Source organism: Podarcis gaigeae (assembly GCF_964106915.1).
Source record: "Podarcis gaigeae genome assembly, chromosome: 3".
Classification (NCBI taxonomy): domain Eukaryota; kingdom Metazoa; phylum Chordata; class Lepidosauria; order Squamata; family Lacertidae; genus Podarcis; species Podarcis gaigeae.
Window position 1 is genome coordinate 36,778,260 of NC_139680.1, and position 17,341 is coordinate 36,795,600.

General features: G+C 41.4%; 1 protein-coding gene across 8 annotated transcripts in view; it reads left to right on the forward strand.

Moving 5' to 3' along the window:
- Nucleotides 1-17,341, forward strand: part of COL19A1 (collagen type XIX alpha 1 chain) — a 191,974-nt gene that overhangs the window by 18,520 nt on the left and 156,113 nt on the right. For all 8 annotated transcript variants that reach the window (XM_083730078.1, XM_083730075.1, XM_083730076.1 and 5 more), the window contains exons 3-4: nt 3,746-3,814; nt 4,314-4,413. In XM_083730078.1, coding sequence (XP_083586204.1) covers nt 3,746-3,814; nt 4,314-4,413 — 169 coding nt within the window. The remainder of the gene's footprint in view (nt 1-3,745; nt 3,815-4,313; nt 4,414-17,341) is intronic.

Below are 17,341 nucleotides of genomic sequence, written 5' to 3' on the forward strand. Positions count from 1 at the left end.
CCCCGTTGCTGACACCTACAGATTGGAACATTTCCCTCTAGCCCACATCATCCCCAACTGCAGTCCTAAAAAAATTCTCCTCTCTGCTAACTATCCCAGAGCTGGGGGAAGGGCCCCTCCCAAGAGCCATATGCCAAGGAGTCCTTGGCTTTTCTTCATAGGCCATCATTTCCTTTTGCTTTCCTCAATGGCTCTTCTCCCAGGCGATTTCCTGAACTTGCTATGCTGGCCTATCTTATATTTTAACACTTGCTAAATCACATGTCTGGCCCCCAGGTTTACAACTCCAAGCGTTGCTTAAATTCTAACTCCTACTGCACCCAGGAATTTAGTGGGGGCACCCCTGAACTCACAACATAATAATTAAACCAACATTAAAGAATAAAATAAAAAAACAGCCAAAATTTCCTGATAACAGAAAGTGACATCCGGTGTTGTCCAATAGGACTCCCTCTTCTTCTTCTCCCCCCCCCCATAAAAACCTCCAGCATTTTTGGGGGGGAAGCCCAAATTTAAAACAGGAAAGGCGATCTCTTCTAGATGTTTAATTTCTGGTTACCTCCAGAATGTGGAAACATCTGGAATACTTGCCATTTTCAATGTAAATTTTCCTCTCTTGGTTTTGGAATTCATTAATCACATTCTGCTATGCTATACCTCATCCCTTTGCACCTTGTGACACTTTGGAAAGTCCCTGCTAATATTATTTTGGCACTCTTTCGTAGGGGCTTCACATTTTAAATTCAATACAGATTCCATCTGCGCTAAATTAGCAGGCCAGCCGTTGACTCAAATGGTTCTCAGGTGGCCGCTCCTTCAAGCAATATTTTGATGCTGAAAATTGTTGTGTGTGTAATGTCAGCTAGTAAGTGTCAGTCTGTGCACAGACTAGACATGGAAATATCTATAGAAATATCTATAGAATTAATATATAATGCCTCTTAAGCATTGACTAATATATTACCTTCAGCAACTTTTCTCTCTCTCATAGCAACATGTGACAGCAATGTTATGAGTGAGAGCCAAAACCATGCTGCTGTGGTAATGTCATTGTAGAATTGCAAATCACAGCCACTGAGATCCTGGCTCTTACATCAAAATTGCATGTGTGTGACTCAACTGTTGGTGGGGGGAATGTGCTGTCATGTGGCTGCAAAATAAGAAGTGTGAATTAGTACTATGAAAGTGAATAGGCAGGGGAAACTGACTGCATATTTACTTGGAAGAAAGGCCATTGATCATGCATAGGATTGCAGTCTGATATCTTAAAAGGCCTGGGTAGGATCAGTGCCCCCAGCCTGGATTTTGTGATTCATGTATATATGGGTTAAGGTCTTTGAAGACTGACATGTTGAGGACTTGTTTTTATATAATAGTAGAATACTATTCTAGAATAGGCATGCGGGTGGCACTGTGGGTTAAACCACAGAGCCTAGGGCTTGCCGATCAGAAGGTCGGCAGTTTGAATCCCCGCGACTGGGTGAGCTCCCGTTGCTCGGTCCCTGCTCCTGCCAATCTAGCAGTTCAAAAGCATGTCAAAGTACAAGAAGATAAATAGGTACCGCTCCGGTGGGAAGGTAAACAGCGTTTCCGTGCGCTGCTCTGGTTCGCCAGAAGCGGCTTAGTCATGCTGGCCACATGACCCGGAAGCTGTAGGCCGGCTCCCTCGGACAGTAAAGCGAGATGAGCACCCGCAACCCCAGAGTCCTCCACGACTGTACCTAACGGTCAGGGGTCCCTTTACCTTTACCTAGAATGCTGATCATTAAATCCTCAAAAGTTAATTTAATGTAGCCTGTTTTGTTAGGCTAATCATTAAACAAAGTGATTTCAAATCATGAATTAGCATTATATGTTGTAACACTTTGCTTATTTTAAAATACCGGTAAGTTGTTTCAAACTGAATTCAAATCATAGGTTGGAACGCTGTTATAGGGGAGTGTTAGCATATTTGAAACAACCCCTGTTGTAAAATAACTTAACGAGGTAGTTTTTGTTATGAACCTTTATTATATTATTTAATGTTTTCTCCAAAAGCAATGTTAAATATTAACACAACATTATGACAGTCGTTGTCTTCACAGTAAATGATGTTTGGCTATTTCTCCTGTGATCCACTTACCTGCTTTTATTCTTACTTCATTATCACTTAAACATTTATTGCATATTCCAAACATAGTCCATACAAGTACAAACAAATGCACAAAAATATGTGATCAAATGCTTTACTATATTTTTAAGGGGAGAACACAATTTAAAATTAATACTAAATATTTTTTGATGTTAACTCAGATTTCAACAGTTTTTCGCTCCTTTTTATTTCAGTGAGATAGCTAAAGCCTGTACTTAATCCTCCACTGTAATTGAATTGCTTGCTATTTCATGGCCATGTTTGTGCTTTGTCTTACTGAATGACATTACAAGTCAACATTGTATTGTGTTAGGAACACACTTTAGATTGCATCATTTAATTAAAAGATTGAGTATATAGGCAACTCTCCACTTACTTAGGGGTTGCGTTCTGGGGATAGTGCATAAAGTCAAAATCACATATAATCAGAACAATAGTGGATGGAATTGCCAAAGGTTTTTTTCCCTGCTGGATGCCCACCCTACCCTATTTCCCCTTTTATTTTATTTTTTGCCATTTGCGTAAGGTAAATGAGCACAAGTTAAATGCACAAAAGTTGCGAGTTACTTGTAGTTTCCCTTTCTCACCCCAAACCACTCAAGTCTGCTATTTAGCAATAAAGTGCTGAAGTTTGCGGCTGACAGCCAATCACCAAACTGATTCCTGTAGCACTGTCTAGCACAGCAAGGAGAATGGGAAATCTAAAGATACGCTTCTTCACTTTACTACAGAAACATTCCTCCTGTGAACCCCGTGACTAGCACAAGGCTCTTGATCCAGATTGGTTTAAGCCCCGAACAGGAATACTATTGTAGAGGCTTTCTTTTTTTCTTTTTAGCTTATTGAAAATGTATATCAATTTTCCTTCCATGGTGCTGATACTAAATTCATTTCCCCTGTTTTGCAGATTTAATTGTGTCAGTGGTATACAAGATGATCTGTTGTTTTCTTGTTACTCCATAAAGTGTATGGTAGGAGTGGGGGAGAGGGGAAGGAAATCCAAATATTTTAATAAATTATTTTATGCCTGACACATTTTGGAATAATCCTTGTTCAGTTCATCACAAGTAATGTGATGTAAAGGTATAATGCAGCCTCATACGCCTTGAATAAAAAACAAACAAAACTATATATCTGTATACACAAACACATGCACAAAAGCTGTTAAAATCCATGAAGAGATATGCCAAGGACAAAACATAAGCCAATTTTTATAACAGAAGAAGCATCTGAAGAAGGGACAACCCATAAAATAAATAAATTCTGTTCCACCTGTGCAGTACTATGCATGTCTCAGTCTTTCTTCCACTACTTGCTAAAGTCTCAGAGGTAGCAAAGATTAATATAATTAAACCCTGTGAACATGTATTAATAATTGCACAACAGACACCCAAATTATTCATCTCTGAGTGAGCCTGCTTCTTCCGAAATGGACCCTAGTGCTTTCCTAGTGTCAGGCTCATTAATGGCACTCTATATAAATAAACAACAGCAGTTTTGCATTTAAACATCGTGTTATTTTTTACAATGCTAATATTACTTTTATTGTAGTGAAAAATGCTACAGTCTGTATATTTTTTATAAAGCTTTAGGACATTTTATATTTTTTTATAGCTACTGCATGCCCAGTATTGAAAACAGAAGGCCATCAATTTAGCTACCAAGAAAACCTTGATGTTTCAGGTGAGTTTTCCTTAAGCAAAAATAAATAAATAGATGAGTATGTCCTAAATTATGTAAGAACACAGCAAAGAGTGCATTTAATTCTTAGAAATATGTTTTCATTAAAGGAAAACATTTTATTTTTGAGAGTCCTAGCTAAGTCATTTACATTCATATTTTATTTTTCCATTCATGGTTGTTATAATTAGCACGGAGTTAGCATTCATTTCTGACAAGCAGCACTTTTATTTTCATTCATTCAGATGGCAAAAGGAAACAGCAAGTGAATTCCTCAGAGGTTGCCAAGTCAAGTGCTAGGGGAATTTCACGCTAATATTCCTTCTACAGAGAAAATGAGATCTGGACATTTCTGTGACCAAAACCGTGGGATTTGAAATAGCCTGTCAGTTGTTAGTCTAGCAAAACAGACAAGCTTATGGCACAAATCGATAATTTTCTCCAGCCTTGTTAAATTGCATTAAATGAACAATAAATGATTCCACTCTATCATATTTTTCAGGTTTTGATTTAACCCAAAGCTTTTCTTTGAGGCAGACTTCATGTGGAGTTGGAAAGCCTTGTTTTAAGTTGGGGAATGCACCTCTTATCAGAGACTCTCAGTAAGTAATACATTATCATTGTATAACCATGTAGAATCCCTAAACATTTCCCTATATCCTACTTGGCTTGTCTTTCTAAATTTCTTTATTTTCCACCAATCTCTTCATTTGTGTACTGTACCTCTGCATGAATTTCCACTTTATCTTTTCCTGCAATGATGAACTGTGTGTTTCTGTGGATTTTACTTATTGTTTCAGCCCTGTAAGCTTAAGAAAGAAAGAAAGAAAGAAAGAAAGAAAGAAAGAAAGAAAGAAAGATGTTTTGGGGGGAACTTTAGGTAGTCGTATAAGCTGCTTCGTGTCTTATTCCCAATGACATCAACATTAAATGGTGATGGAAATAAAATGGATTTATATGCTAATTATCCAGAATATCCTAAAAGATATGTAGAATGCTTCCATGTGAATGACCATTGAAATGGGGAGTTTTCAGTATTCTCTCTTCCTCAGTACTCTTCAGGTTGTTTTTGATCTCTCTGCTGCCCATCCTTTGCCTGACCTCAGTTCAGCTCAGTTGTACTTTGTGAGAATGGACAGTTCGAAAGGCCGTTTGTTTTCCAAGCAATATTTCCTTGCACTGTTAAAGTTTTATAAACCTGCTTTATTCTCTCTTTTTGAACCCTGTTTTAGAGTTTGTGGATTCTGGTGGTGAGCATGTTCCCATAATGTGTGCTTGCACATCCTTTTTAATCGCTGCCACAGCAATTTACCGTAATCAGGCTAGATTGTAACAAAAGAAGGCTAGGCATGTAGACATCTGCCACTAGAACATCTTTGTCTCCATTGCCCAGGTCCTGTGTGTTCAGTAAATCTCTTTTGTTGCCTTCTTCACTTCCTGCACTGTGTCAGATTTTGTGGCTTTAGACACAGCAACATAGTCAGATGCAACATGACTTGTATGATCACGTCTTCTTCTCTTAGTATATGTAAATAGACTCTGGGTATACGCTGTGAGTAGCAGAACATTGATCTCCTCCCCACAGGAAGCGAAAGAGTATCTGATTAAGCTGACTTGTAAGTGTCAAGTAGCTTGGCAGATATCCCCTTACATTTCACTCATTCAGCTATAGCATGAGTGAGTTGTAAACTATGCTGTGCCACTTCTGATGAGGGATGCCATTTTATTTTTCAATGAGGCTTGCAGCTTTCAACGTAGTTGTAAATATGGTGCTTTTCCAAGCTGAATATAGAAGGAAGTTAGTTTCTTTAGTATACCTGTCTGGAAACAGAGTTTGGGTGAGCTGCTTTCTTCTCTCTGTCTCTTTAGGGTTTCATTATTGAAATAAGTTCCCCCATCCCCTGGCAGTGTGGCCATCTTAACACAGTTTCTCTACTGCATTGTGGAAAAAGAACAGAGACTTTGCTACCTTGAATAGTAGCATATATATAATAAGCTTTCATCGACTGAAGCCCCCTAAACCAGGGGTCAGCAAACTTTTTCAGCAGAGGTCTGGTCCACTGTCCCTCAAACCTCGTGGGGGGCCGGACCATATTTTGAAAAGGAAAAAAAGAACGAATTCCTATGCCCCACAAATAACCCAGAGATGCATTTTAAATGAAAGGACATATTCTACTCATTCCTGGACCTTCTGTGGGCCGGATTTAGAAGGCGATTGGGCTAGATCCGGCCCCCCGGGCCATGATTTGCCTACCCATGCCCTAAACAAACATTTTTGCCTTAAATGATCTATCAGGATTGTAGTCCACTAGGTTTTACTCAGAGTAGGCTTGTTGGTGCCAATGGGATCTTTCCTTTCATTGCATATAGCAGGCACGGGGCTCATGATTTGGATTTGGACCAATGGCAGAAGAAATAGTTTATAGCCCATCTCCTTCCATAAAATGGTACCAATTTGGTTCACTGGCTCCCTGCCCTGGGTATGTATGAAAGTGCCTCAGTTACAGAGGCTTGCCTGGTACCTTCGTTACGTATTGTTGCCTGCCACATCAAAGGAGTGCAAGGTTGTTAATTTGAGAGGGGGATAACCCATATACTTGACCCCCAAAAGGGGACAAAGCCTCAAATTGATGTTTAAAGGAAAATATTTTTTCATTATACAGTGTGGTACGTCCAATGTGTTTCAGTGTCTTCTTGCCTTCTTCTGCGATGCTAAGAGGAAGGACGCTGTTAAACATTTCAAGGCTATAATTTTAAATATGCCTATTAGGGACTTCTGAGCAATCATCCACAGGCTTGCACTGTAATAGTACTAGATATTTGTCAGAGATATTATTCCTCTGAAAACCAGAGAATCACAGGTGGGCAGAGGGCTGTTGTGCTCACATCCAACTTGCATGCTTCCCGTAAGTGAACTGGTAAGGCACTATGAAAACAGGATTCTGGACTAAATGGCCCATTGAGCTGATCCAGCAGACTCATCTTATGTTCTTGGAAAAGAAAAGAAAATACTAATTTTACAACTGCTGCTCAGATTTTGATTTCTCTGTGACCACCCAACTGAATTAGTAACAAATGGGCGGGAGCTGTATTAGAGACAAATAAATGGGAAATTGACCAATGAAAAGAGGAGACAGGAAATGGCACCCTCACTGAAATTTTAAGATCTAGAGGTGTCTCCTAGATTGTCAAAGCAGAACAAAAAAAAAATTAGGCATTAAGTGTGTTTTCTATAGGCTGAATGATTGGTTACATTTTGTTGGTTGGATGATCTATATTGTTGTATCAATGTTGTTGCTGAGAGGGCCGTATTCTTTTTGTTTCGTTATAATAGCAAAGTGCTCACCAACAATAAATAATTCCAATTCTGATCCTACATTCTTCTTCTTTATTTGAATGGATGTAAAAGTCTCAGGGTTGTTGTTTTTTTGTTGGTAACTGTTTTTTTGTCGGTAACTCTAGCAGAACAGGGAGAGACTATGGACATTTCCAACAAGGCTCTTTTTCCGCAACAGAAAATTCCCTCTTTTATGAGGGACTGGCATTCTTATGGATTTTCCCCTCAATAAAATAGTGAATGAGAAGAGTTCATGTGTCCAAGAATGTTTGTGGTGTACAGTTCATTAGGATGCTGCTTAGCATATGTATTATGTGCAGGAGACAACTTTTTATGGATGCAGCTCTTACATGAGTTGAAACGAAAACTGGGTGCCCATTGTGGCTAGGATCTAGGCAGCTAATGTAGGCCTAATGATTTGCAAACAGACTCTTACTTTCCCCCCTCAATGCCATATGAAAAAAAATTATGAACCTCTCTTGTGTTTCAAAATCTGTTTACCATGTGGAATGAAGGAACAGCTGCTTGAGAAGCACATAGCTCCATGGTGTACATGGAACCAGCAGCATATTCTTGTTATTTACTGCTTTAATAAGTATGTTTTTGTATTTCCCTATTTGATGAAAAGTTCTGAAACAGAACAGTTTTCCTTAAAGCACTGCTTTAATGTCAGGTTGCCATGTAAGATTCTAATAGGCCTAAAATTGTTCTAGTTAGATATTCAAGTTATAATCAATCATATTCTGCTTAGACCATTTATCTGCATTCTGCTGTGTCCCATAAAAAATATTACACTGTTGTCGGACCTTAGGCTAAAATACGGCAGCCATGTAACCTGTTTTACACCAGGAAGGCCTCTATCTGAAGTGCTGTTCTGGAGAAAATCTCAAATATCTGAAAAAAGATCCCTCCCTCATGAGGTTCAGCGGAATGCTTCTCTCCCTCCCCACATCATTGGGGAAGGGCATATATGCCAACATTTTCAGATGAAAATAGGGGCTTTCCATTCTACCTCAGCATCACTTCTGGGAAGTGCCTGCCCAGGATCACTTCCAGATGCCGCCTTCTCTTCAGGCCTGACCTGGCTCATTTTCTCCTTCTTGTTTTATTCAGCATGGCCAGCTGAATGGGCAGCTAGGGGCCCACCAGGCTGGAGAGGCGCAGCCTCCTATGGCAAGGACAGTGGCGGCGGCAGTCCTGTTGCCTTGCTCCCCTTCCTTATCCTCCTCCTGCTTCCTGCAGTTGCTGCTGCTGCTCCATCGGCTGGCCAGTGTGTCTTGTTGCAATAGCTAAAGTGAAATCAAACATGTGGCTTTGTATTTAAGGCTCAGTCTCAACCTCTGACTGTACAGTGGTACCTCGGGTTAGAGACGCTTCAGGTTACAGACTCCACTAACCCAGAAATAGTACCTCAGGTTAAGAACTTTGCTTCAGGATGAGAACAGAAATTGGACGGTGGCGGCGCGGCGACAGTGGAAGGCCCCCATTAGCTAAAGTGGTGCCCCATGTTAAGAACAGTTTCAGGTTAAGAACGGACCTCCAGAATGAATTAAGTTCTTAACCCGAGGTACCACTGTACTCAGTTTCTTGTCTTGAGGGACTCACTAACCTCCTTCTAGTCCAGCACACTGGGTGGGATTCACCTAGGGCTGCCATTGACGTCCAGAGGGAATTTCTGAAAGGCGGCACTTTGTCCTGGTTCTTAGGCAAGTCAATTGAAAAATCATGTTGTTTTTGAAATATGGAAGGTAAACGGCGTTTCCGTGCGCTGCTCTGGTTCGCCAGAAGCGGCTTAGTTATGCTGGCCACATCACCCGGAAGCTGTACGCCAGATCCCTTGGCCAGTAAAGCGAGATGAGCGCCGCAGCCCCAGAGTCGGCCACGACTATACCTAATGGCCAGGGGTCCCTTTACCTTTAACCCTTAATTCACATAACTAGCCCCATCATCTGAATCCCTGCAAAAGACTGTTTCTTGTGCAACAGGGCTTTCCTCTCCCCCCATGTGTGTCCCCACCTTCCACAATTGGCTTGGGGTTGGGAGAACCCCCAGAACAGAACATGGTGGGAGAAGAGGGGAAATCGTTCTGATTGGCAAGCTGCAACACTTGTGCAGATGGAACAACTGGAAGAGGGTGGTGTTGAATTCCACCCACTGTTAGTAGTAGTGGTCATGCCTTGGGAAGCTTAAAAGCAGTAGGGCATAGGGGCAACAGCATCCCCCCGCTACAGCAAGTTATATTTCTATTTTAACAATAGTATTGACTTAACAGCAATTTGCAAATATACATAGGAAATTTGTACCCTTTGTTTTGGTGTGGGTGGGACAATGCGTTTCCTCTTTTTTTATCATGTGCCCATTTCCATCCTGGCCTTCATGCCCTAAATGTTGATGTGAGCATGCACAGCTCTCATGAGGGCCAAAGTCCCCAGAGGAGCATTCCCAGAAGTCCTCCATGCTATCTCACACGTCTGCACATTTGAGTAGCAAGCCCCACAGAGAGGACATTTTATAGGTACAGTCTGCAGGGCTCTATCATGCTTCCACTGTGGTGTGACTGAGTATGAAATGGCCTTTAAAAGCCCTCACCATTTTGGAATAGATCCATTTTAGGCTTCACTGATAGGCTTTATGAAGCCTTTCTCACCTTAAGGGTACAGAATGAGACATGTCAGGCGTTGCCAAATGAAGTAGCAAAATCCCATGTTATTGCTGCTGTTTTTTAACTGTTCAGAAGCAGCCTTGGATTTGTAAGAAAATGGGTATGGGATTTCAAATAAATATCTGCAACTTACCAGGGGTGTGAAAGTTGTCACTTTTTCTAGCAAAGGCAGTCAAGCACTTAGCTATTCCAACCATCCTGATCTTCATTAAGGCTTGGTCAATTAGTAAAGCTTCCTGTCTCTGTGGCACTTCTCTGTGGTTAGCTCTTTGCAAGTTTTATCATTCTGCCACAAAGTATTTTTCACGGTTGAAGGAGACAAATTTATGAACACCTCTTTAGAAGCAAGTTTCTTTAATTTTGTATAAACAAAAATGGTTTTGTGCTCTACTTTATCCACTCAGGATGTCTGGGCTCTAAAATGGCACAGGACATAAACGTAATAGGGTTGGCATTTTAACAGTTCTTATCCTCTGCTGAATGTTCGCCACGTTATAAAATCATTTTGCAGTTTGGAGGGAGTCAAATGCCATTCAGCACGAATGAAAGTCTCTCCTCTTATCTGTAGAGAGAATGAAGACTAGAATAGGAGAGCTGTATTTTGAATCAAGAGTGTTGACAGTGTGCAGATGCGTTTGTGTCATCTTTGTCTGCTATCATTCATCTGAGTTGATAATCAGAGTTGTCCGTCTTTTGAATCCTGATTAATTTTATTCTGTTAACGATTTGAGTAAATAAGTAATTGGAATTAATGAAGGATTCAAACAGGGACATTTTGAAGTCTGTATAACTGGGTGAGAGATTTCTGCTTTTGTACCTGCCAATCATAGACTCTCTGCTGCTTTCTGAATTTTTTATAGGCTTAGCACACTGAAGTCTTATTGCGTCTGTTAAGAATTTAGAGCACTCAGCACATGATCTGACACTTTTTGTTTGAACTACAGGAGTCTTGCAGACTTAATCTCACAGTGTCAAGGCAATGGAATTACCTTACAAATGAATACATGACAGTTCCATGGACTCCTACAGCCCCTGATTTACTGTGGAAGGGCTATATTTTCTTACATCTGTTTGTTGTAATTCTTGCTCCTATTTGCCTTTGTGGGAGTTACTAAGAAGGGGGATCTTTTCAAAAGGTTTCCTTTTTTTTAGTACGTAAGTGTGAACGTCAGCCTTCTCTCCAAAGTCTCCAAGTTAAATGTCCAAATTGTGAGTAGAGCACATCTTGACTTGAGTGCCCATGCATGTAAATGAAAATTATCTTATACACACCCTTCATATATGTGCCCAGTCCTTAAGGTCTTAATTAGAGGCTGTTCTCCAGTTTATTCTGTCTAATGACTAGAGGAAGGGCCTTCTCAGTGGTAGCACCACAGTTATTAAATGCTTTCCCCAGATGGGCATTCCTGGCACTTGTGTTAGGATCTCTTTGGCACCAGGTGAAGATTGCGCTGAGCTTTTTCACTACTATGAGGTTTAGTGCATTTTAGTTCATAGAATTATTGTGCTTCCTCCTTTGCGGGATTTTAGTGTTATTTTTTATCATATATTGTTGATCATATGCTGCTTTGTAATTTATTTATTTTTGCGTGCCCAGGTGTGGCCACCCCGCTGCCCTGACCCAGAGAAGAACCAGTCAAGACACATACTTATTTTGCCTCAAATAAGGCCATAACTTTATTGATTACAGGTGTAAGAGGTTTAGCAAAGGCATTGGGTATAACCTGCAACAACCAGCCTGCCTGCAGGTTATATCTTTTTTCTTGGGGTTGACCCTGAGAGGAGGTCCTATGACTTACATCAAATAGGTACGTTCCTGCAGGGATCACTTTCTTGAGGAGTGCTACGGCCCTAGCCCCCACCTGGGCATCTGGACAGAAACACCTTCTCCGGGATTCCTTTAATGGGATGCCCTTTTCCCTTGGAGGGGCAGGCAGAGGTTTACCACCTCCCCTCCAGCCATGACTAAGGCTTACCCAATGCCTAAACTGCCAAATGTTGTGACATTTGCTTTAGGTATGCGAAAACCCCACTCAGGGCCAATTGGTCTGAAAGAAAAAATCCTCCCTGGCTCTGAATATAGAGACCAACTTTGTCTATAGCAAACTCTAGTACATAACAGAAACACTGATGGGTGCAGAAAGTAAAATACATAAAGAAGGTGGGAGAGAGATATGGCAAAGAATTGCATGCAGAGGAAGAGGCAAGCCCAAGGAGTGGAACCAAGTGAATGATGAAGGCTCAGTCAGGTCCATCCCGCAACAAGCGCCCATCTTAAAGATTGCCTACAATTGATTGATTCAGCAGGCAGTCTGAATTCACACTTCCTGGCCAGTGGAGAAGCTGTTTTGGCTCCCTGCCAGCTGGGAATCCCCTGCATGCTGTTCCCCATTGGGAAGCACCGAGTGATGCAGCGCTGGCCTGCAACACCTTGGAGTAGCTAAGTGGGTATGCAGATTTTAAATTTTGATTGTGTTTTCATTTTGGTAGTATTTGTATTTTAATGATTTGTACTTGTGTTTTAATGATTTCATTGAGAATTTGTGAACCACTCAAATAACCAGGTAAATTAAGTGATATTAAAAAGAACATTGTCAAAATTAGTACAGTTGTACCTCCGCTTAGGTATCCCTCCGGTTACATAAACTTCAGGATATGTAAATGGCAAACCCGGAAGTATATTTCTAGGTTTTTCCCGTGTGCGCATGCATGCCCAGCAGCGGTCCCTCCAGTTGTGGAAACCTCTGGATCTGACCAGAGCTCCGGAATGGATCCTGTCCACAACTGGAGGTACCACTGTACATAAAACAATAAATATATTTATGAAAGTGATTGTGGTCAAGTTTGCTCTCTTCAGAAGCCAGTGCAGGACAGATCACTGCAGAGCATATAACTACAGCAAATGATAGGTGGTGAAGTACTTTCAGCAGTGCAATAATTAAACATTTCAGTGTAACAATGGTGGCCCTTTTAAGGGTGCTACAAAGTACAAAGAATATTCCTTTATTTTTCCTCTACAAATTATTGGCGGTTGTGCCATTTAAATCTTCTGTTTCCTATGAACTGTTGAAAAGTAAATAGTGGTAGAATCACAGAATCATAGAGTTGGAAAGGGACCATGAGGGTCATTCAAGTCTTGAAACTGATGAGACTAATAAAGTTAAGAGATTATAAGAACAGATAAGAAGTACATATCTAACCCTGTTATTTACTTTAGCCCCCAGCCCACACGATGCCACATAATTGGTTCCAGAGTGGTAGCTTGAAGAAAGAGCAGAATAGCCTCTGTGAGGAGAAAAGAGACGAGCATATTAGATTAAAATGGGGGCTTGAATTGAGGAGGGAGATACTAGAGGCCCCTTCAGATGTCACCACTTTACTTTCCAGGTCGAGCTCTAGTAGAAAACATGATTCCGGATGTTTGACACAGATCTTAGCTGTGAACGGTGTTAATTGACTGGTGCCTGTGATATTTATCTATTTATTTCATGTATGGGCTGCCTTTCTGCTAAGGTATCCAATGAGGTATAAAGTTTAAAAATATCAAACAAATAAATGTTATAAGATGAAAAGTTGGTCCCAGCAGAATGTAGTGGTAGAAGGAGGGCAAAGTCCATGTTGTCTTTGCTTGCCTTCTTTTGCTCTCTAATTCCAAGAGGCCCTAACTTGCAAAACAGTTTTGCATTTTTTTATATAAGGAAAATCTCTTTAAAAAACCACAAATGGATGTCTCTGTGTGGTGTGCAGTTTTTATTATTGCTTTTCTTAAGCGGTGAGCAGCCCTCTTAAAGAACGGGGAAGGGGCATAACCTAAATGTTGGCATTCCCGTTACTCAAGGCTGGGAGACAAGGGGCTGTTGCACCAGAAGCAAAGGGCCTGCTGAGTGTTTTCCTTTATATTATGCTTGCCTGCATCCTTTGGCTATTTGGGCCAACTGCTGCAGCCCTTATGTTCCCGAGCATCCTCTGAACAAAGTATAAATCTATTAAGCAGTTGCGGGGGACACACATTCTGTCCGGTATTATACTTTCTGTGGTACTGAATTGTGGAAATCCAGCTGCCAGTTGAGATAAACAATTCAAAGTAGCCAAAAGTTCAACTGAGGAATCATGAGCCCTTAGAAGATCTTTTCAAAATTATTTTAAAGATGTGACTAACTTGCGCAACGAGTGCAGCTGCTGCGTCCCACACTGATTTCAGCTTTTCACCTCAGGCAGCAGATCTCCCACAAAGTGGTGCCAACAAGGGCTGGAGCCAGTTTTCAGATAACCCTTGGCATGGTCTAGCCGATAGCTCCTGCTGCCAGTGCCCCTGCCCCACCCAATTGACCCCATCTTCTGCTTTGCAGTGGTAGCTTGAGCATCCTCCCCTCCCCACGGCCACCACCCCATTCCTATTGCTCTCCTCACTACTGTCTCCCCTTCACTGTTGGTGTTATGTTATTCATGGTGTGGAATTCTTCTTTACAGCTGCATTCTCTCATGGACAACATTCCTGTGGGCCACATACGATGGTGGGCAGGGCCAGAGGTGAAATGGGTGGATCAACAGGTGTACCTGTTCCTTTTGTACAGTAGGCTTCATTCTAGCCATGCAAAAGTCGGAGATTTCTGAATGCGGAACTCTTCCCCCATTCCTCATCCTCTCTCCTGGCATAAAGAAGCAGCACAGTTCTACTGTACATACAAATCAGCTGAAAGCACTTGAAGGATGCCTTTCAGCACGGCTAGAGAGGAAACATTTGGTCCTCTGGCCTGAAGTTCCAAACCCCTGTTCTAGGTGCTGCTACGGGAAGAGGTAACATGCAACAGGCACTAGAGCACAGGAAACTATCTAGGACACTCTCCCGCACACCGGTTGGTTATGTAAGGCACTGCTACTCTTCTGCCATGCCTAAAACAGCTCATGCGTCTGTTGAGCAAGCCAGAATTCTCCTGCGTTTGTATACAAAAATGTATTTGCATTCGATATAAGACTGTTTGTACGTCTGGCAGCGTTGGCCTCAGTTTGCACTTGTGATGGGATCCAGAGAATCATGCATAAGGTGTGCATGTTCCCTACTTTACAGAGGATAGTCCTCTAATTGAAGGGCTGGCCTGGCCACGTCTGGTTTGTGTTGGAAGTGCAAACAGCAGGGATCATTCCGTTTGCAACCTAAGGGTCAATTGTGATGCTGTTGTTAACAGTTAAAACCAACTAGCCTGGAGTGGGATGGGTGGAGTTGTTAGTTAGCAGTCAGGCGGAGTGATATGGTGTTTGCTGAGACAGCACGTGACCTGATTGGCTGTGTAGTTCTGATGGACTCTTTCCTCTCTCTGTTGAGTGTCTCTTTGCTATGTACAAGGCCTGAAGGAAGGAAGACAAAACCTCTATTCCCTTCTCTTCAAATTATACACTTTTTTTGTTCAGTTTTGCATACTGAAGTGTTATCAGGATTCTTTTCTCTCAGGACTCTACCTGCATTGTTTAAGTGACTTTGCTAATGGTTTTAAGGTTATTTATTTATATAAAATTTATACATTGCTTGATTATTTACAAAGCAACTCAAAAGCGATTTACAGTGGTTTATTTTATTTTTTAAAAAACCCTATAACCATTGAAAGCAGGAGCCTTGGCACAGCCTATCAAAGGCTTGAACCCAAAGAGCACGCTGAGCAGGCAAACTGGTTATGTGTTTTCAGTTTCCCCTATTATGATGAGCTGTATTGCATTTTTATTAAAATCATACCAATTCTTTTTAAATGGGTATATATGCACATACAGACATTTTGTGCAAATCTGTGTCCTCATTTATTTATTTTTTCAGGGGGTGGTGCATCCATCCTAACCATGCAGATAGTTAGGCATGAGGTGTGTGTGTTTGTGTGTGTGTGTGTGTGTGTAATCAGAAGCTTGCTGCCCAACTTGATGAGGCACTTTGGGAGTTTCAAAATCTATTTGTGTATGCAGTGTGGGGAGCTCTTGTTAGAAAATAGTTTGCAATTGCATGCTGCATTCATTTCATATGCTTATGTGCGCCTAAAGAGTCTCCCTGGAGTCTGGTATTTGAGAATAGAGAGGCCATTCTTTTATGTTCACTGGCCAGCATGATTGTATCACTCATAAAAGGATGTGTACAGATAGATGGAGACATATTAGTAAGCAACAGCACACATTTTAGCTTAACTGGAATTGTACCAAGTTTGACTGAAACCCAACAAAAAAATCCCCTTGTGATTCAAGAAACCGATTTCAGGGAAGGAAGATCATGGCTCATAATGGTGTTACTGTTACATTCTTTGATGAAATAATTAGTAAAGTGAAATTAAATACACTGGCTCAGTTAAGACTCTATTAATAGTCCATATATATATATCTCATTTTTGGCCAGGTTTATCACAAAAATCCTTCCATCTGGCTTGTATTGAACAATGACATAGAGACAACTGTATTGGATCAAAGCCATGGTTCACCCTGCTAGTAATGACTCACTGGACAGTGGCCAGGGAATACTACATTTCCTCTGAAAGACTCCTCTAGTTCATAATAGCAGAGACACAATCACAGGAGATACTCTGAGCATCTTACCTATTAGCTGCTGTTGCTCCCAACTTCCAGGAATTCTCATACATCATTCAAAGCTTTGTATAACATAGTAATGAGGATCATTATATCTGGATAATGTTTGTGTTGCCTGTTTATCATGCAGTCTCTTACTTGTACTATCATGATAAGCTTGTGCTGCTTGCACCACATGGTGTGTATTGTCACAATTATTCCCAGAATTCTTCTTCTAAGACCTTCATGTAATCCTCCTTTAAATTGGAGCAAAGGATAGTATTGCATTATTCACAGTTGTTTAACATGACATGCATGAGCAGGGACGAGATGCAGCAAGATTTTGGGTCCTTCCCTCCTCCCTCTTCTCTCCTCGTCCTGTGTTGACAAGAGGATTTCAGAAGCTTCTGCTTTTAGTCAACCACAGTTTGCTGTGTCACCTGGACCCAGAGTTGTGAGTAATATTAATTGTGGTTGGTTTCAGCAAGCCAATTTCAGAAACCTCAGTTTGAAGTTGGCTTGTTTGAAACTGACCATAGTTGATGTCAATTACAATTGCAGATCTAGATGACATGACAAACTGTGGTTAACTAAAAGCAGAAGCGAACAGCCACCTCTTGGCTGCAATGAAGGAGAAGAAGGGAGCTGGGAGTATGTGAACCCATGTCTTGTTCCTGCTCATAAATATCTGGTAAAACGTGTTTTAGAGTGACTTGTGAACTTGGCTACTGAGGCCAATTGCCATCCCAATTGCCCAGTCTGCCTGCTTGCTTGTTTCTGTCCTCCTTACTGGGGAAGATGGGCCTGCCTGTTTGTTAGAATTTGCTTCTATTGCTCTTCCTGTCAGCCTACCTTTTTGGTTGTTTTCTTCCCCTTTCCTCTCAGGTCAGGAGGGCAACAACTCTTGTGTTTTGCTCCCCCCCTCCCCGCTCTTGGCCTGATTGCCTCCCTTCCAGAACCTACCTACACACACACACACACAGCGTGGCTGGGC